Source organism: Oryctolagus cuniculus, chromosome 12 (assembly GCF_964237555.1).
Source record: "Oryctolagus cuniculus chromosome 12, mOryCun1.1, whole genome shotgun sequence".
NCBI classification, from domain to species: domain Eukaryota; kingdom Metazoa; phylum Chordata; class Mammalia; order Lagomorpha; family Leporidae; genus Oryctolagus; species Oryctolagus cuniculus.
In genome coordinates this window covers 55444541-55466550 of record NC_091443.1, presented here as the reverse complement: position 1 = coordinate 55466550, position 22010 = coordinate 55444541, and the positions used below count along the sequence as shown (strand labels likewise).

At 41.8% G+C, this 22010-nt stretch overlaps 1 protein-coding gene and 1 pseudogene across 1 annotated transcript; both read left to right on the top strand.

The window, feature by feature from the left end:
• Positions 1-735: 735 nt before the first annotated feature.
• On the top strand, positions 736-3098 carry LOC103351226 (olfactory receptor 4F3/4F16/4F29-like; annotated as a pseudogene).
• Positions 3099-18860: 15762 nt separating this feature from the next.
• Positions 18861-20022, top strand: LOC100345611 (olfactory receptor 4F3/4F16/4F29-like). The gene has a single exon (XM_002718020.4). It carries the CDS (start codon positions 19084-19086, stop codon positions 20020-20022), a length of 939 nt encoding a protein of 312 aa, XP_002718066.2. The 5' UTR covers positions 18861-19083.
• The last annotated feature ends 1988 nt before the right edge of the window (positions 20023-22010 follow it).

Here is a 22010-nt window from a genome sequence, read left to right as displayed (position 1 = left end):
ATAGTTTGTAATTGTGGAGCAGATGGGACTCCGGCACCCACATGGGAGGCCCGTACTACAGCACTGTTTCTGCCTGGTAGGTCACAGCACCAGGCCCTCCATTTTTTCTGATTTCTTTTTCTTTTTGTTCTGACTGATATATTTCCAAAGATTTGTCTTCTAACTTGGATATGTTCTATTTTTTGCCTCACCAAATTTGTTGAGGTTTTATACTGTACTTTTATTTGACATATTGAATTCTTCATTTCTGATATTTCTGTTTGATTTCTCTTCAATACCTCAATCTGCTGTGAATGCTTTTTCCTCTAGCCATGTATGGATTTCTTTAACTTACGAATTTACTTCTCATTGCTTCTGAGTTATCCTATGATCAATCTTTTGTATTCCTTTTCAAGCATTCCATCAATCCCTAAGGTCTTCTTCACATTCTATTTTTTTCAGAAAGCTTTTAGTTATTAAATATAAATTTCATAGGTACAGCTTTTGGAATATAGCTGTTCTTCCCCCATATCCACCCTCCCACCCTAATCCTGTCCCACCTCCTACACCCTCTCCCATCCCATTCTTAATTAAGATTAATTTTTAATTATCTTTATATACAGAAGATCAACTCTTTACTGAGTAAAGATTTCAACATTTTGCACCCACACAGACACACAAAGTATAAAATACTGTTTGAAGACAAGTTTGACTGTTAATTCTCATAGCACAACTCATTATGGACAGAGGTCATACATGGGGCGCAAGTGCACAGTGGCTCCTGTTCTTGGTAAGTCCAAGGGAACATGTGTCAAACTATACATCTCCTCCCTCTCTTTTTCCCATTTTTATGTTTAACAGGGATCGACTTTCAATTGGATTTAAACACCTAAGAATAATTCTGGTCTTTACATTCTAATACTGAAGTATTGTTGTGTTCTTTTGAGGGAGTCATGTTGCCTTCTTTATTCTTGTTTCTTGAATTTCTGCATTTATTTTTAGGCATTTGTGGAAATACTTGTTGGTTTTCTGCTATGGCTTAGTTGGGTGTCTGCTTTTTCAGTGAATATCTAGAGGTCCATGCTGGATATGGCTGGGGAGTCTGGTCAGTGCTCCAGGATGACATTCACTTGGGGTTGCTGGACCTCTATTGTCAGCAGGGGGAGCGTAAGATCCCCTCTGTTGGCATAACCACACCCTCCCCTCCTCTCTCCAAGGTGATAAATGCCTAGTGTTAGCCCACAATGGATGCAGCTCTCACCAATGGTGCTGAATGAACTGCGCAGTGATTCTGTGCAGTCCTGTGTGAGCACTGGTCCTGCTGCAATGACCCACCCACCCTGGGCAGTCTCCATGTTTTCCTGGAGACCCAGCACCCTGCACCCTATTGTGAAGTCACATGCTTCCCGGAGTCTCAGCACACGAGTCTCCCCAGTCTTGGGGTGCAGAGGTTCTGCTCTGCCCTGCTAGCCTGTCCCATCCATGGAGAGAGCAGAGACATTGCCACCGCCAGCTGCCTGTGGGTGCTCCACCTTGGCCGTTTGAGCCCCAGAGCCTGTGATATGTTGAGAGGCTGGGGGCACCTCATGGTCCCTCTGTCAGCCCTCCTCGCCAGACTCAAAGTCCATGGGGAAGGTGGATTTTCCCCTTTGGTGAAATCCCCTGATCACACGGGCGCACAAGAGCCTCTGCAGTCACTGCTGGTGTCAAGACGGCATGTTCTCCTCACTGGCTGCCAGGCTCCCTTGTAGGGGGATGGGGAAATAGAAATGTGCTTTTTTTCCCACTGGATTAGGTGGGTACCCTGACCCCCATTGGGGCTCCACGCTGGACTCAAATGCCATGTGGTTCACAAGCCTCTCCCCCGACAGTGTTGCATCACAGGACTGCCCCAGTCTCTCTCCTTGCTCTCTGAGGCAGGTGCATCCTATGGCTCTCAGCTGCAGGGATCGCGTGTGTCTGTGCTTGTTGCTACGAGCCTGCACCTTTCACTCTGGTCCAGAGTTCCTCCTCCTGCTGTGGAGTTTCCACTGTAGTTTTGCTCCAACTCTCCCCTGGGAATGCGCTTCCTCCACTATTTTTCTGCTGTTTCCCCCCTCACCTACAGCTAGTCATCCCTTCCCTATTCAGCCATCCTGGAATCCTTCACACAGTTCTACGTCAATCCATTTGCTGTTTTTGTTTTGAGTTGTTTGAATTCTGTATATAGTCTGGGTATTATGTTCTTGTTAGATGAGCGGCCTACAAATTTTCTGTTTTGTCGATTTCTCTTTACTTTGTTGACTGTTTTCTTCTGGTTTAGAAACTTTTTATTTGATTTATTTCCATTTGTATCTTCAATTTCTTTCATCAGTGTTTTATGGTTTACAGGTTATGTTACATATTTACTCCTAGTAAATTCTTTTTTTATTCTAATGTGAATGAGATTGACTTTTAAAAAGGATTTATTTATTTATTTGGAAGGCGGGGGGAGAGAGAGAGGGAGAGAGAGATGTTCCATCTGCTGGTTCACTGGAGCTGTGGAGATAGTGTTACTTGTAGCCATGACCTTTGACAGATAAGCCTCTCCACTACTTGACTATTACGAAGCCACAAAGGTGTATTCTGATTCTGGCTGCTGCATGGATAATTGGCTTGATCCACTCTTCAATTCGGCTTGTTTTCATTGTAAAAGTGCCATTCTGTGGCCCTAATGTGCTGGACAGCTTTTACTATGACCTTCCTCAGTTCATCAAACTTGCCTGCATAGATAACTACAGGCTAGAGTTCATGGTGACAGTCAACAGTGGGTTTATATCTCTTGGATCATTCTTCATATTGGTGGTTTCCTACATTTTTATTGTGATCATGGTTTGTAAACACTCTTTACGAGGTTCATCCAAGGCCCTCTCTACTTTGTCAACACATATCATGGTGGTACCTTTGTTCTTTGGTCCTTGTATATTTATTTATACTTGGCCCTATTCCATATCATATATAGACACATTCCTTGCTTTTCTGATGCAGTTTTCACTCTGTTTCTGAATCCAGTTATTTATACATTCAGGAACAAAGAAATGAACATGGCAGTGAGGAGAGTATGCAGCCAACTTATCATTATAGAAAGATTTCCTAACTGACAAAGGAGTTGTGAGATTACTGACACAGAGTGATATTAAATTTCTGTGATTCTTTATCACTGATATTTATGTGTCCCAGATTAAATTACATGATTCTTTTACAATTTAAATTGAGAAGTTTGGTTGCTGCATCTGGTTGGAAGAAGCAGGTAGTGTGGTAAAATGCTTCTCCACCAGGAAGAGGTCAGTTCTTTTAGAAGACATTCCCTTGCTGGATTGTCCATGGCGAAGGCTTCTAAATGGTCTATCTTCTGCATCACAGAGTGAGTTATATAAGGGGATGCAGATGGACACAAGGTAAATTGAGAGTAGATGGAAATACATATATCAAGTTGTCAATTCATTAATTGGTCACAAAATATCTGTAAGTGTCCTGGACTATTTATAAGCCCAACTCATTCTTTACAGGGAAGTTTTTGCAAAGCCAAAGGATGATGAGGATCCTTCTAAACAAGAAGAGTTTAACTGGATTATTCAACTATGGAATGATATCAAATATTATACTTTATGAATGTATTTCTGTGCTAGGATATGCCTGGGATTACTACAGGGAAAATAGGGTCCTTAGGTCAGGTTACTCTTATCTGGACAGTGATAACCTAGCAGCCCTAGGTTTAACTTTTGACTCTTGTTTGTACCATACTCTAGGCTGTCTGACTTCTGTGTTCTTAAAGGCATAGTATTTTCACACACACACACACACACACACAATGTATATATACATGTGTGTGTATATATATGTAATATATATAATGTATATATGTGTGTGTATGTATGTGTTGAGAGAGAGAGGGAGAGAGAGATCCATCTCTTCACTCATCCCTCACATGCCTGCAACCACCAGGGCTGGCGAGGGAAATTCAGGAGCTGGGAACTCTGTCAACGTCTCCCCTATAGGGGGTCAGAATGCAGCTGCTTCATCGCCACCCTGCTGCCTCTAACAGGCATTGGTAGGAAGCTGAACCCCCAAGTGGAGCTGGGCTTTGAATCCAGGCACCTCATAGCAGCTTAACTGTTATGCCAGATGTCAATGGACAGGGGGTCTTTCATATATAACTATACTAACTATGAAAACAACCTCTTTTACTGTATATCTTGTCATGAGCTGCCAAGGCTATGGAACCCTCTTGAGTTCACCATACAGTTTCTGTGGTGGTGGTGGGGAAACCACTCTGAGATTCTTGTGATCCTTGCTTCTGGGTGGGAGGTTGTCGCTCCCCCTCTTCGTGGAGGAACGACACAGGACCCTGCACTGTTCTTTTGTCTGCTCGGCCCTTCCTGGGTTTGCTGCTGGTCCTTCCCGGGTTGGCTGCCAACCCCTCCACCTCCGTGGAGGGGCGGTTCCCCCTGCCACTTTCCCCACTTCCGCGGGGGAGTGGCACACCGCCGGCCGGCTCTCTTGGGGGCTGCTCAGATGTTATCCGGATGTTCCCTGGTGCGTGTTGTCTCTCTCCTCCTTTATAGTCCTCTTCCACCAATCCCAACTCTGCTACCCACACGCCGAGCACGCTGCTCTCCTCCAAAGAGAGGCAGCTGCGTAGAAGTTGTTTGCTCCTCTCCCAGCGCCATATTGTGGGAGAGCAGATGCATAGAATAAGTCTTAATTCCAGTAACTTAGTCTAGTCCGAGTTGCTCCCCACAGGGGGTGTGTGTGGTGAAGTGGCCCCACAATCGATAGGCGTGAGCACTGAAGGCAAACACAGTGGCACCCCGTTACATTCGGAAATGTAAACAGACAATATGGCTTCTGGCTGCAGGTCCGATTTGGGGGGTGGGGAGACGTGGATGGGCGGGGGTCTGCCCTAGTTCATCTTTCCCCCTATTCTTCCCTCTTGGAATTTCAAATGGTTCCCCCGGTTCTCCTGCCTGCTGCTGACTGCAGCTCCCTGAACTCACAACCTCGCATCTCACCTGGTCCTCCTGGAGGGGTGTGGTGTCAGCCGCCCAGTTCGGCTTCTCTGTGGCACCTCTGCTGTGTCTCAGTGACCCTTTGCTCCCTCCATGTGGTCCTGCTCAGTCTCTGCTGGACTCCCGGGTTTCTCTGCTTGAAAGTCTTGCGGCTCTGTCTCCAGCCCACATCCCCTTTCCTTCCTATCTATTTCCACCCCCCGAGACTCAGAACACCCTGTTGCTGTGCTGCCATTTTGGCTCTGTATCCATAAATGTTATTTAAAATGCATATTGCATGTCGCAATTATTTTTTGATGAGTACAATAAGAAGCTAAAGTGTTCATATTTGCTTTATTAATTTTCCCAGCCCCATTTAGTGAATAATATTTCATTTCCCATCTGATTTGTAAAGATATCCTCATTTTACACTATGTATTTATATAAAGTATTCTTGATCAATTAAAAATTATTGATTTATTTAAAAAGCAGAATGAGAGAGGGAGAGAGAGAGAGAGATAAAGAGACAGCAAGATCATTCACCTGTTGGTTCACTCCCCAAGTGCCTGCAACATGCAGGTTAGGGCCAGGCTGAAACCAGAAGCCAGGAGCTCCATCTGGGCCTCCCAGTTGGGTGACAAGGACTCATGCACTTGTGAAAATGTTTGCTGCTTTCCTGAGCACATCAGGAAGCTGGATTGGAAGCAAAGCAACTGGGACAGAAACTGGCGCTCTGATACGGATGCCAGCTTTGCAAGTGGTGACAACCCACTGTGCTGCCATGCTGGCCCTTAATTTCCTCATCCAGGGAACATATATTTTGACATTTCCTCTTGGGTGTTTCATATGTTCTTTGACTAAACAGATCTGAAACAGTGCCTGTGATTATCACTGAAAACTCCTTCCTCCTTTGTCATCATCTATCCAGCCATGAAACAAGAAACCAAAGAGCAACTCTCCATCTCTCTGTGCCTCTTTTGTCTTTCCATTCATGCAACAATTACCAAGTATCTCATAAGTGTGTGGTAGTATCCTGGATACTTGGAACACATTAGTAAATAAAATACAAAAATATTCCTACCATTGTGGAGCTTATACCAATGCAGATATTGGTGGGCAGAGAGAGGGGAGATGGGCATCCCAGAGAGTTTGCAGGCCATGGGAAGTTCTAAAGTGCATGATATGTTCACTAGAGAGCAAGAGAGCCAGAGTGATTTTGTATGCAAACGAATAGGAGAATAGTTAGAAAATATTCCAAGGAGGTAAAGAGCGGCCGAATCAGGTTGGACTCTTTGGATCATTGCAGAGAAGTTGGTTTCTACCAAGAGAGAAGGGAACCATCAGGGGTTCTAAACAGAGAAGGACGTAATACTTTTTACATTTACGTTTGTTTTTATCTCTGGTGGTCTTGCTGAGAATAGTCTTGAGAGGATGGTACAATGGTCTAAGTAGTGACAGCTTAGCAGTCTAATGTAGTAATGAAGGGAAGAAGGATATTGTGGCTTGGGTAGCAATTCAGATGTATGGTCTGATAAAATTCTAGATATACTTTTAATGGTTCACTAACAGGTCTCATCAAATGATGGGATCTTGGATGTGAGAGAAATAGAAGAGTAAAAGATTACTTTATTACTTTATGATTTTTAAAAGCAACTGGAGAGATGCATTTTTCTCATTTAAGATGAGAGAGACAGGGGCTGGTGATGTGGAGTAGCATCTTTTCCTGGATATAGAATGAAAGTGATACTGATCTCATAGAAGAAGTTTGGCAGGATTACCTCCATTTCAATTGTTTGAATAGTTTGAAAAAATTAGAATTCATTCTTTAAAGGACTGGTAGAATTCAACAGTGAAGCTGAACGGTCCTGGGCTTTTCTTTGTTGGAAGAGTCTTTACAACTGAATCAATATTTGTCTTGGTTATAGGTCTGTTAAGGTTTTTTATGTTTTCATTACTCAAGTTTTGTAGCTTGTATATGTCCAGGAATCTATCCATTTCTTCTAGATTTTCAATTTGTTAGCATACAGCTCTTTGCAGTGGTTCCAGATTTTATTTCTATGGTATCCATTGTTACATCTCCTCTTCATCTCTGATCTTATTGATTTGTGTCTTCTCCCTTTTTTCTGTTAGAAGGCCAATGCTGTGTCTATTTTGTTTATTTTTTCTTTTTTTAACTTTTATTTAGTAAATATAAATTTCCAAAGTACAGTTTATGGATTACAATGGCTTCCCTCCCCCCATAATTTCCCTCCCACTCGCACCCCTCCCATCTCCCGCTCCCTCTCCCATTACATTCATATCAAGATTCATTTTCAATTATCTTTATATACAGAAGATCGATTTAGTATATATTAAGTAAAGATTTCATCAGTTTGCACCCACACAGAAGCACAAAGTGTAAAATACTGTTTGAGTACTAGTTATAGCATTACTTCACATTGGACAATACATTAAGGACAGAGATCCCACATGAGAAGTAAGTACACAGTGACTCCTGTTGTTGACTTAACAATTCGACACTCTTGTTTATGGCATCAGTAATCTCCCTAGGCTCTAGTCATGAATTGCCAAGGCTATGGAAGCCTTTTGAGTTTGCCGACTTCGATCTTATTCAGACAGGGTCATAGTCAAAGTGGAAGTTCTCTCCTCCCTTCAGAGAAAGGTACCTCCTTCTTTGATGGCCCCATTCTCCCATTCTTTCCACTGGGATCTCACTTGCAGAGATCTTTCATTTAGGTCCTTTTTTTTTTTTTTTGCCAGAGTGTTTTGGCTTTCCATGCCTAAAATACTCTCATGGGCTCTTCAGCCAGATCCGAATGCCTTAAGGGGTGATTCTGAGGCCAGAGTGCTGTTTAGGACATCTGTCATTCTATGAGTCTGCTGTATCCTTCTTCCCATGTTGGATCATTCTCTCCCTTTTTGATTCTATCAGTTAGTGTTAGCAGACACTAGTCTTGTTTATGTGATCCCTTTGACTCTTCGACCTATCAGTGTGATCAATTGTGAACTTAAATTGATCACTTGGACTAGTGAGATGGCATTGGTACATGCAACCTTGATGGGATAGTATTGGAATCCCCTGGCACATTTCTAACTCCATCTGTTGGGGCAAGTCAGCTTGAGCATGTCCCAAATTGTACATCTCCTCCCTCTCTTATTCCCACTCTTATATTTAACAGGGATCACTTTTCAGTTAAATTTGAACACCTAAGAATAATTGTGTGTTAATTACAGAGTTCAACCAATAGTACTAGAATAAAAATAAATACTAAAAGGGATAAAGTATTAAATTGTACATCAACAGTAACAGTCAGGGCAAGGGCTGATCAAGTCACTGTTTCTCATAGTGTCCATTTCACTTCAACAGGTTTCCCCTTTGGTGCTCAGTTAGTTGTCACCGATCAGGGAGAAATATGATATTTGTCCCTTTGGGACTGGGTTAATTCACTCAGCATAATGTTTTCCAGATTCCTCCATTTTATTGCAAATGACAAAAGCCAGATCTTTATATCAATGATTTTTTTGTATTTTTTGTTATAATTTGGTTTATTTCTTCACTAATTTTAATTATTTGTTTCCTCCTAATAATTTTTGTTGTATTTTTTCTAGGTCTTTGAGATACATTGATAGCTCATTTAATTGTGCCTTTCTGATTGCTTGATGTAGGCACTAACTGCTATGAACTGCACTTTTAACATTGCTTTTGTTGTATCCCATAAGTTTTGATATGTTGTATTGTCATCTTCTTTCATTCTGAGAAGTTTTTAGATGTCAGTTTTGATTTCTTTTATGACCTACAGTTCATTCAGGAGCATGTTGCTTACCCTTCATGTGTTTGCATATTTTCTAGAGGTTCTTAAGTTGTTATTTCCAGCTAGATTCCCATTTATTTTGTTTCATTTTTATTTCTTTTCATACTATTTGCTGAATTCCTTTACTTAGAGTAGGGTTAAATGCATGATTACTAAGTATATTGAAAACAGATCATTGTAAAAATTAAGAACAGGAATTTGAGAGGGAGGGGAGGAAGAGTTGGAATGTGGGTGGGAGGGAGGGTGGGGGAGAAGTCCCACTATGTTCCTAAAATATGTATATATGAAATATGTAAAACTTGTATAACTTAAATAAAATTAGTAAAAGAAGGGATACATGGTATGATTTTAATTTTTTTGAGTTTGCTGAGACTTGCTTTATGGCTTAGCATATGATCTGTCCTAGGGAAAGTTCTATGCACTGGTGAAAAGAATGCATATTATGCAACTGTGGGATGAAATGTTTCCTAGATATAAATTAGGTATGTTTATTCTATAGTGTAAATTAGCTCTGTTGTTTCTTTGTTGATTTTTTGTCTAGTTAATCTGTTCAAAATTAAAGTGGGGGTATTGATGTCTCCCATTATTATTGTAGTGAAGTCTATGTCTCCCTTTAGATTCATTAACATTTCTTTTAAATAGCCAGGCATTCTGGCATTGAATATATATACATTTACTGTTGTCATGTCTTCCTTTTGGATTTATCCCTTAATCAGTATATAGTGATCTTCTTAGTCTCTTTAAACAGTTTTTGTGTTTAAGTCTGTTTTGTCTTAAAACAGGATGGCTATACCTGCTCATTTTTGATTCCTGTTAGCATAGAATATCTTTTTCCATTCTTTCAGTTTCAGTCTGTGTGCATCTTTATTGGTGAAATGTGTTTTTTTAGGCAGCAAATAGATGGGTCTTGCTTTTTAATCCATTCATCTGGTCTGTATCTTTTAATTAGAGAATTTAGGCCACTTACATTCAAGGTTACTATTGATAAATAACAACTTGGCTCTTCCATTTTCCCATAAATATTTCTATTTTTTGCCTTGGACTGCCTTTGTACTTTTACTGGGAGATTTTATGCCTTCACGTTCTTTCTTTTTTCAAAGATTTAAGCATTTTATTCAGTGAGAGAAATGCATAGGAGAGTGAGCACCTTATCTAGAGAGAGAGGGAAATCTGGATTCATACTGAGTACCAGGAGCCAGCCATGTGGAGGAGCATGCAGGCCAGGAAGCATGGGGTGGGTGGCCTGAAAGCCATCCCATGAAAGCTACCTGGAGGCGCAGGGACAGCAAGAGCCCACAATGTCGAAAGAGGCAAAGGCCAAAAAGCCAAAAAGGGCCTCACATTCTGTCATTGTGATGACTATTTTTCTTTGTTTCTTTGTGTAGTACATCTTTAAGCATCATTTGTTTGACTTGATGAGTAGTAATGAATTCTTCCAATTTCTGTTATGGAAGGTCTTTATTTCACATTCATTCATAAATGAGAGCTTTTCAGGGTACACTTCTGGGTTGACAGTTTTTTCTCTTCAGACTTGGACTATGTCTCTCCATTCTCTCCTAGGCTGCAATGTTTCTGATGAGAAATTGGCCATCCATCTAAATGGAAATCCTCTAAAAGTCCAAGTGGAGATCCTCTGGAAGTCTAAATGGAGATACTCTGAAAGTATTCTGGCATTTCTTTCATGCACATTTTAGAGTCTTTTCTTTATGTTTTACTGTTGAAAGTTTGACTACAATGTGTCGTGGTAAATATCTTTTTTGGTAATGTCTATTGTGAGTTCTATGTGCTTCTTATATTGGCTCTCCTTTTCTTTCTCCAAATTAGGGAAGGTCTCTGTTATTATTTCACTGAATAGGCTTTCTAATCCTTTATCTCTTTTCACACCTTCAGCAGCTCCTAAGACCTATATGTTGGGTTGCATGATACTATGCCATGAATCTTGAACACTGTTTCAAATTTTTCTAATTTCCTCTTCTTCTTTTTGGGGGGTCTTCTGCCTCATCAAATCTGTTATTTTGGCTTTCCATTTTTTAAATTTGACATATTGAATTTTTCATTTTCTTTATTTCAGTTTGATTTCTCTTCAAAATCTTACTCTCATAGGAAAATTTTTTCATCCTGTCATGTATGGGTTTCTTTAACTCGGGAATTTTCTTCTCATCTGGTCTGAGTAATTCTATGATCATTATATTCTGAATTCCTCTTGAGACATTTCTTCATTCTATTCATCTTCTCTAAGAGTGTTGTGTTTCTTTGAGGTAGTAATGTTTTCCTTATTCTTGTTTCTTGCATATCTGTGTTTATTTTTAGGCCTTTGTGGAATTGCTTGTTGGTTTTCTCTTCTGATAGATTTTATCTTTGAGCTGTTCTTCTTGGCTTAGCAGAATGTCTGCTCTTACAGTGACTATCCCGAGGCATGTGTTGAGTGTGGCCAGAGAGCTCTGGTCAGTGCTCAAATGTGTGGCGAGTATCCGGGTGACCCAATTGTTGGGCTTGGTAGGTTTCCTCTATTGTCAGCTGCAGAGAGGGTATGATCACACTTTTGGCATAATCATAACCTCACCTTCTCTCTTCAAAGTACTCAATGACTGTGGTTGGCTTACAGTGGGTACACCCCCATCCACATTGGCGCCTGAACCACACAAACTGTTTGTGTAGTTCCTCAGTGTGAGGAATGAACCATCTGCAACGACCCACACTAGGCCATCAGAAAGCTGTGAGCCTCAGATGCCGACAAGTGATTCCCCAGAGACCCAGCTGCATGGTGTGCCCCATTATGCTGTCGCAGAATTCCCACGGTCACAGTGCAAGGCTGCCATAGTAACGGGGTGCAGAGGATCCACTAAGATCCATGAACCTGGCCCATGCATGGAGAGATCAAAGGCATTCCCAGAGCCAGCTGCCTATTTGTGGTCCACCTTGGCAGTTTGAGCCCTAGGGCCTGTGATATGTTGAGAGGCTGGGGGCACCTCACAGTCCTCAGTGGGTATCCAGCCCTCAGTAAGTTTTTCTAGCCAGACTTAAAGTCAATGGGAATACTGATTTTCCCTCTTGTAAAATTCCCTTGTCACACACACACACACATGAGAGCCACCACAGCCTCTTTTGGTGTCAAAATGGTGCCTTCTCCCCCCCAGTTGCTGGGTGCTCTTGTGAGGAGATGGGTAGAAAGAAACATGCTTATCTTCTGTGGAGTTAGGTGGGTACCCTCCCCAAATGCCTGCAATGACCAGGGCTTCGACAACTAGTGTCAAAGGATGTATGGTGTAGAGAACAACAAGAAACAATTATTTGTAGTTCTTAGTTAAAAAAATACAACTGTGTTGTATTAGTTATGTGGGTTGGTTTAATATTTAGATTGCAATCACATTTTGATAACAGTATTCATTTTGTATTGTTGTTCTGATAAAAAAGATACATAACATGGTTTTCAAAATCACTTCATTTTTGCTTTAAAAATGCTTTATTTTCAACTGTGGGTCATCAAAACTGCCTTCATGCCTTAAATTTTTAAAAATGTTTTCACGTTCAACATAAATATTTACTGTTCAAATTGTCATGAAATTATTAAAAATGAATAAGGTCCCTTTAAATTTTGCTATGACTGCACCTTTAGTTGGCATGAAGCAAAAATTCAAGGAGAAGGAAAGATGGTAGACTAAGAATGTTCCAGGGTTCATTTCCTCATAGTAATGTCAGTGTGAGCAGTTGTCCATATGTGAGCATCTTTCACGAAAGCCAAGGGATCTAGGTGAGAGATTAGGATACGTATGGAGCACAAAATTAAGAAGGGCTGCATTGACGAGGGTTGGGAGCACAGTTTCACATTCTTCATGCCTGTACAGCACAATGTGGACAGAGATACTGTACATATTTTGGAAGAGTCAAGCTAAAAGTCAAGGAGAAACTGAATTTTCCATGGACTCTAGCACGAGGCCCACCCCAGTGAAAGAATACCAGGTTGTTCTACTTGGCCTCAGGCTATCGACTTCCCTCAGTCTCCAGACTGGGACCTGTGGTTCTGGCTTGTAGAATGCCCCCAAAAACCCGAGCCTCCAGGACCACTTCACTGCTAGGCTGTTCCTTGTACTCTGGGTTTAAGGCAAGCCCCCAGGATAAGTCAGTTGCCAGGCCTGCTTCAGGCTCCAGGCCAGCCAGCCCCTGTACCAAGTCAGGCTCACCTGGCCTCAGGTTCCAGGACAGTACTCGTAGACTTAGACTTCATGCTGGTCCCAGGGACTGATGGGACTCTGTAGATGCTGTCTCCAAGAATTTTCTCCTGGGCCTGAGGCTGCCCCAGGCTCCAGGTCAGTGTCAGTGCCAGGGAGGATCCCACAGCCCCAAGTCTATGAAAACATGAGCACCACTCCAGGACCAGGGAGATGAACCTACACCACAGCGAGGCATTATCTCACATCTGTTAAATGACTATTGGCAGAAAGATGAAAGATAAATTTTGAGTAGGACGGAAAAACAACTTTTGTACCCTATTGGTGGGAATGTAGGTTAATATACCCGTTATGAAAACCTGTATAGATGTTCCTCAAGGGAAGGAAGAAGGAAATATTATACTCTCAGAATTGTACCTGTGAGCTACACTGAATATCTTTTGTAGTAGTATCACCATAACATGAAAAAAAATTAAAAACACTGAAAATGTAGCTGCTGCAATAACCAGTAATTCCATTACTGGATATATATCCAAAGGAGTTGTAATTAGTGTGTTGAAGAGATACCTGTATTTCTATATTCACTGCAGCGTTAATCATAATAGCAAGGGTATGGAAACAGCCCAATCATCTATTGACAGATAAATGGCTGTATTAGTGAAATTTTTGTAACTTTAATTAAAATATTTGAGGTGAGCAACTTAGAAGGAAAAAAGATCAGTTTCAGTTCCTACAGTTCAGTCTCACAATTCAGTGCCAGTGTTTTTGGCATCTGTTGACGTGGGAGGGTGGAGGGATGATCGCATAGCAAACCAGGAGGCAGAGAGACAGAGGAGCATGATCTGCCCGCGTGACCTCCCGTCTCCTGAGAGCTGTCTTCTGAAGGCCAGCCTCAGTGATCTGAGACCTCACTCCAGACCTGTCTGCATGACACCAGGAGTGGCCCAAGTCTGCACACGTAAAGCACTACTACTCCATTCATTGTTAACAGAAGACTTTGGGACTTAAATCGATGCATGAATTTGGTGAACCAAATCCTATTCAAACTGCAACAACAGCTACAAAATGTGGAGATTTATATATTTCATGTATATACAGTGGTACATAAGCATGTGGACTTCAAAAAGTTCATGGAAAATGGAATTAAAAGATCATTTTCATGCAAAAATTTTGAAATCATTTCATTTGATGAGTCTTTAAAAGGTTCATGGAAAAATAAAAAAAAAAACTATTCATGGGTTTTACTTTTTTTGGGCACCAAAATAAGCTGATCTTTTGAATTCATTTCTTCACAAACTTTTGAAATGCCCTTGTGCATATATGGACTATTCTACCTTAGGAAGAAGTAGATGTTGTCATTTTTAATAACATAAGTGAATCTGTAGGACATTGTTTTAAGTGAAATAAGCCATACACAAGATAAAAACTGCATGATTATGCTTATATGTGGGATCTAAAAAAGTAGAAAGTAGAAAGGTGGCTATCAGGGGCTTCAGTGAGGGTAGGGCAATGAGTGATATTGGTCAGGGAGCACAAAATTTCAGTTAGATAGAATGCACAAATTCTGAAGTCTGTTGTACACTGTGGTGACTTTGGTTAATAAGAGTATACTGTAAACTGGAAAATTACTAAGTGAGTAGATATTAAATGTTTTCACAAAACAATGAATATATGAGGCAATGAATATGCTAATTAAACTGACTTAATCACTTCATAATATACAATAGCAAAAAACCACATTTTTACATTAAAATGTCTGCATTTTTATTTGGATATTACATCATAAAAAGGAAAAAAGAGAAATTAGAAAAAAACAGAAAGCAGAACAAGGTAGAGAAAAAGATTCAAAATGGCTCCTGGAAATGGCAAGATGTCTCTTTATCATGAGAAAACTACAACAACAACAATAACAAAAGAAAGCCAGTCATTAATAATTTTCACTTGGATACCTTGGGAAAACCAAAATGATCTAAAGAGATAATTCCCCAGGCCAAGTGAGCAGAGTCTGGCAACCCCGGATGCCTGTGGTATAACTCGGTCACCACCTTCTGGAGCAGTCGTTGCGTCTATTCTTACTGTGACCTTGTATCCTGTGTGTGTGTGTTTGGAACTATCCTGCATAGGTTATGGTAGATATTCTAGGGGCATTCTTGGATCTCTAGGGATACTGTCTTCTTCGTTCTCTCGGTAAAACAGGCAGGGATGAAAACTGCAAAACTATCAGAGGGAAGCCTCTCTGCCATAGGGACAGAGACGGTCTCAGTGCCGTGAGGACTGCCCTATTCGGATCTGCTCTGACACTGTTAGACCTCGTCCACTGCTACATTTCCCACTTTGGTGTCTCTGATGGCTGTGCTGCACTTACCTCCTTCCACTTTACTCAGAATTACTGAATCTATGACACTGGTGCAATACTCATGTTATTATGCCTGTGGATATTTACTTAAATGTCATACAGGCAATGCTTTTCTAAGCACCTAGCAGAGTAGATGCCACAAATGCATTTTAATTAGTATAATAATCAAACAAAAAGGCACAATAGGATTGGACTACATTGGCCTTACTTGCCATCTGCATCCTTTATGATTTTTTTTGACAGAGTTAGACAGTGAGAGACAGAGACAGAGAGAAAGGTCTTCCTTCCATTGGTTCACCCCCCAAATGGCCACTACGGCTGGAGCACTGCGCTGATCCGAAGCCAGGAGCCAGGTGCTTCTCCTGGTCTCCAATGAGGGTGCAGGGCCCAAGGACCTGGGCCATCCTCCACTCCACCCCTGGGCCACAGCAGAGAGCTGGACTGGAAGAGGAGCAACCAGGACAGAATCTGGTGCCCCAACCAGGACTAGAACCCAGGGTGCCGGCGCCGCAGGCGGAGGATTAGCCAAGTGAGCCGTCGCGCTGGCTTTTATGATTGTTTGACATGCATGAACTGCCTCTGTAACTTCCATTTGTACATGGGTAACAATAGCTATGTCTAAAGAATATTAAGCGGATCTTGAAAATGTTCTTTTGGGAGCAAAGTCTTACTTGCTAAGAGGTAGGTTTTTGTGGATTTATCTCCTGTTCATAGTCAAGTTTATACTTGTTTTATCCCTTTATTATTATTATTTTAGTTGTACATATTTATGGGGTACAGTGTGATTTTCCATTAAGGTACACAGTGTGTATTGATCAGATCAAGGTAGTGAGTGCTTCCCTCTCCTCGTCATTATTCTATGTTCAGAGCCATTGAACTCCTCTTTTCTATTTGCTCATAGAACATATAATAGGTTACTGTAAAAACACTTACTATAAAAATATTCCATCTTATTCCTCTTTTTCAGATTACTGCTAAAAGTTTGTTATGTTGAATGTTGGCTAAAGGTTTGCACAGTAAAATTTAGAGCATAAAAATATAATGCGATAACAAATATTCATTTAAATACTTTACCATTGTTATGGGCTTTCAAATGAGCCCAAGATAAGAAGTGTGAATGTACAACGTGTTCTGTCTACAGTTTATTCCTAACAGTTAATTAGCCACATTTAAATGTTATATCTAATTATTTGTTATGCAAAAACATTTAATGCAAAAAATAGACAATTTATGTAGAAGTCTGTGTTTTGTAACTTTGACTTTTTGTTCTTCCTTCATAGGTTGTTTTCTATAGGATCTGAAATTTTGGATCAGGAACTAAGAGACCTGGGTTTGGTCCCTAGTTCTGCCATTAGTGTCAGTATGAGCAGTTCAGTTCCTGTTTTTGAGTGTCTGGGTTTTCTAGTGAATAGTGGATGGCTGGACAAAGCCATTTCTTGGAGTTAAGCAGCTATGAGTCCACTGGGTGCTTGCATTTTCCCACACCAAAGCCTTTGTGTGCTTTCACCCGGGACTGGTATCCGGTCCCGTTACCAGGGCCCCAGTCACTCCCCCATGCATTCCCATCTCCCGATTGCCGCTCTGTTGCTTTCATGCTGAGCAGCATCTGTAGTTTCATGTTCCCAGTCCAGGCTCAGATTTACGAGAACTGGAGAGCAGAGAGTACGTTCCTCTTGACCACTGACTGTAGGCTTGGAACGTGACCACAGAATCCTCTACTTGAGTGTGGAGAGATTCTGCTCGGTGGCTGTCAGTTGGAATTGAAGTCAGGGTACAGTGAAGGCTTCTGGAAGGTTTGGGATAGAGGCAGATGAGATGAATGAGGTCATGAGGTCATCCATTAGGCAAGTCTTTGGGTGAGATTCTTCGGATCTGTAGAGCTGTGTCTGCAAATGAAGAGGGGTACCTGGACACCAGGTCATGAGCATCCCAGCGTCTCCCAAGAAGGTAGACCTGCAGGGCTGCTCTCAGGGTTCACTTTCTGCTGGGAATTGTTAGACACAGCGTGACAGAACTTTTCCACCCCTTCATTCTTCTCCCTTCAAACACACAGTCAGACTTAAAATGTGCCAACTGTATGTATCAGCTTTCAGTCCATATGATCAAGGCCTAAGAGAAAATGCTGCTAACACAGATATTACTTACTGAAATCTGACATACCTTCCACTTCAAAATAAGCTAGAAGCTTAAGTACACAAACAAATGAACATACCTACATGAATTTCAGACCTAGAAAACATAGCATTGAATACCAGAGCAGGTTACAATAAAGAAAGCACTGAATATGTTAAAGGGAGATAGTTCTGGGCAGAACAAAGGAATGGGTAGATGAGATTGAAGCAACAGTGAAGAAAACCTTACTATTTCACTGTTTCCAAGTACTGGCTATAAATACCTTCCAAATGTGTGGAGAAGCAGAAGCTGTACACAGGTGCGTTTCACATTATAGGTGGTTACATAGGTATGTGCTTTAGTGGAAACTCGAGTGAGATCCTAAATATTTATGTATTTCTTAGGTCTGGAGGAACATTTTGCAGAGCCAGGTGAAGGCTCTAGAGAATTTTGTTGAGCGGTGTGGCCAGTAGAGGGCTCTGTATGACCTTAGTAGATCAATCAGTGACAGTCAGCTGAAGCTAGAGCCAGAACACAGCTTTCAAAAAAGTGGAGAGATTCAGTGGTTGAATCTTGAGGACACTACATGAGGTGAAATGAACCAGAGAGGAGAGACAAGTACTGTGTGGTTCCAATTCCATGCACCTACAAAGCAGTCAGATTCATAGAAACAAAATAGAATGGTGGTTAGCTTGGATGGGGGCGGGGTGGAGGTGAGCCAGTAAGGGAAAAGGGGACTTTGTTTAAAGTTGTTTAATGAGTGTCAAGTTTCAGATTTGCAAGATGAAAAAGTTCTGGAGATATGTTTTACAAAATATGAATTTACTTAACACTATTGGACTGCACACCTACAGTGATTAAGAAAGCAAATTTTATGTGTGTGTGGGTGTGTGTTTTACCGTAAATAATGGGGAGACTCAGAAGAGCAGTAAAACAGGTGAAGCATGATGACGAATGCTCCGTGTATCTTTGATAAGGCCCATATTATTTCTCCTAACTTTCTTGCTGGGCTCTGATGTTTCAATTCCTTAGTTTTGTCTTCATTGCAATCTATACCTATTCTCAGTTTGTTTCATGTTAACTCAGTTCCATTAAAGGTTTCAGACAAGGCTTAGTCCTGGATGGTGATCCATTGATTAATCATAGTTAGTGTTTCACCTGAACCTGTCTGTGTGTAAATTTTATGGAGTCGAGAGTGTGAAAGTGAACACAAAACAGAAATGTGATGTGTAGAGTTGGCAAATTATGGTCACATACAATACGAATCACTAACTTTCCTTTAGGGACAATTAAATATACTGTTCCATGTATCCCTTCTTCTTTGTTTGTGAGAAAATATAATTTCCCGCTTGCATATTCTATTTTTTGTGCGGGCATAGTTTGTGAAGGCTTGATTCTCCTGTTCTGGGCTATGGGAAACTTTGTTGGTATTTCCAACCAAAGTATGTGCTCTTGAACTGTGCTTTTATCATCACCATCGTTGTTATCATCACCACCATCACCAATATCATCACATGAAGAATGGGATTATCAGATGGTTCTCATTCATAATGTGAACATAAAGAACTAATAGCAGTATCTTTCTGAATAACCACACCTTTTTCTTATTCCCTTTCTTACAACTGCAACTGCACCCAGTGGGCTGACCCATGGCTGGAGGGAACCACTCGGGGGTGTCCGAGTTTGTGTTCCTGGGCCTCACCAGCTCCCAGGAGCTCCAGCGTCTCCTCCTGGTGTTCTCCTCGGTCCTCTACACGGCGAGCATGACTGGGAACAGCCTCATTGTGTTCTCTGTGACCACAGACCCTCACCTGCACTCCCCCATGTACTTCCTGCTGGCGGGCCTCTCCTTCATCGACCTGGGAGCCTGCTCGGTCACGTCCCCCAAGATGATTTATGATCTGTTCAGAAAGCGCAAGGTCATCTCCTTTGGAGGCTGCATCGCCCAGATCTTCTTCATCCATGTGATCGGCGGTGTGGAGATGGTGCTGCTCATGGCCATGGCCTTTGACAGGTACGTGGCCATCTGCAAGCCTCTTCACTACCTGGCCATCATGAGCCCACGGGTGTGCGTTTTGTTTGTGGCTGCTGCCTGGGGCCTTGGCATTATTCACTCCCTGTTCCAACTGGTGTTTCTCACTGGCTTGCCCTTCTGTGGCCCTAACGTGTTGGACAGCTTTTACTGTGACCTCCCTCGGCTCCTCAGGCTGGCCTGCGCAGACACCAGTCGGCTGCAGTTCATGGTGACTGTGAACAGTGGGTTCATCTGTGTCGGCTCTTTCTCTGTGCTTCTCATCTCCTACACCTTCATCCTGGTCAGTGTTTGGAAACACTCCTCAGGAGCGTCCTCCAAGGCCCTGTCCACCTTGTCAGCTCACATCACTGTGGTGATCCTGTTCTTTGGTCCCACCCTGTTTGTTTATACCTGGCCACACCCCAATTCACAGATGGACAAGTATCTTGCTCTCTCTGATGCTGTTCTTACTCCCTTTCTGAATCCAGTCATCTACACATTCAGGAATAAAGAGATGAAGGCTACAATAAAGAGGCTTTTCAAGTCATTGGACATTTTCAAAAAGATTTCATAAATAGTGTTTCCAGGCCTGGTAGTCTCGTGGCCCATAACTGATTTTTTAGAATTGGCTACTTTGGTGTAGCATGTTACTGCATCGTTTGAGAATGTTCCTCTTCTCCAAAAGAGAGAAGATTTAAACAAAGAAACTTACTGCAAAACTTACATTGATTCAGATGGGATTGCAGAGTGTGTAGTAATTATAGTCATTTATTTATAGCTTGATTATTTCTTTCTCTATAAAAATGGTTTATTTGAATGGCAGAGTTACAGAGAACGAGAGATGACAGAGAAAGAGAGAGAGAAAGAGAGAACTAGAAAGAGAGAGACCGATCCTTCATCTGTTGATTCACTCCCCAAGTAGCTGCAACAGATCTGATCTGAAGCCAGGAGCCTCCTCCAGGTCCCCACGGGGGCACAGGGTCCCAAGTACTGGGTCATCTCCACTGACCTCCCAGGTGTATCTGCAGGGAGCTGGACTGGAAATGGAGCAACTGGGACTTGAAGTGAAACCCACACAGGACTCTGGCGCTTGCAGGTGGTAGCTTTACCCACTGCGCCAGAGATCCTCCCTTTTTCTCTTCTCTTTCAGTTATTATCTTTCTTTTTAAAAGTTTAATTTTTATTTGAAAGGTAGAATTACAGAGATAGAGAAGGGGGGAGAGAGAGAGAGAGAGAGAGAGAGAGAGAGAGAGAGAGATTTCCAACTGCTGGATCATTCACCAAATGGCCACAATGGCTGGAGCTGGGGCTGGGGCTGGTCCAGACTGAAGCCAGGAGCCAGGAGCTTCTTATGGGTCTCCCCTGTGGCTGCAGGGGCCCGAGCACTTGGGCCATCCTCCACTGCTTTACCCAGGCCGTGTTCAGGGATATGGATTGGAAATGGAGTATCTGGGATGTGAAGTAGCACCCACAAGGGATGTAGGCATTGCAGACAACAGCTTAACCTGCTATACCACTATGCTAGCCCCTCTGGTAAGTGTTTTGAAAAGCCTTAAGTCAGAATGGCCACAGGCTTGTTTTTGTTCATTACGCATGCATATTTGTGAACCAACAATTTATTCTTTCATTAAAATATTGCTCCAAATTATATTTTTACTACCTTCATATCTGGAATTGTGCTAGTGTATGAGGGTACTTCAAAAAGCTCATGTCATGTGATATTAAAATAAATTATTTTTGGGTACAATTAATTTATTTTAGGGCTGTATTTAATTTTTGAAAGACCGAATAACACACAGAGAGGGAGAGACAAAGAGATCTTCTATCCACTAGTTCATTCTCCGAATGACCACAATGTCTGGGGCTGGGTTAGGATGAAGCCAGAAGCCTGGAACTCCATCCAGGTCTTCTCATGGGTGGCACAGGCTCATGAATATGGATGATGCTCCTGTATCTTCCCAGGTACATAGCAGGGAGCAGGCTTGGATACGGAGCAGCCAGAATTGTACCACAGCTTCCTCCAGGACACTGCTTAGCAAGCAGTGTCTTAAACCATTGCACCCCAATAATGGCCCAGGATGCAAAGATTTTTAAAAAGATTTACTTGTTTATTTGAAAGACAGAGTTACAGAGAAATGAAGAGAGAAATGGAGAGAGAGAGAGAGAGAGAGAGAGAGGAGAATCTTCCATCTGCTGGTTCACTCACCAGATGGCCATAACAGCTGGGAATTGGCAGGGCAAAGCCAGGAGACAGAAGCTACATTTGGGTCTCCCACAAGTGGGTGACTGGCCCACGTACTTGGGCTACCTTTTTTTCCTTGTCAGGAACATTACCAAGGAGCTGGATTGGAAGTGGAGTAGCCGGGACTTGAACTTGCACTCATACATGATGCTGATTATTGCAGGTGGTGGCTTAATCTGCAAAGTATAAAGATTTTTGAAATCGTGTATATGAATAATCTTTGGAACTCTCATAAAATGCATATTATGAAAACTGTGCATGGAACTCAATTTTTTCACATCAAAAGAAACATTTTATTAGTATTTGCCATAAACTTTTGG

Bases quoted from the DNA above. Each gene is read 5' to 3' on its own strand.
- LOC100345611 (XM_002718020.4), top strand. From the start codon at position 19,084: ATGGCTGGAGGGAACCACTCGGGGGTGTCCGAGTTTGTGTTCCTGGGC.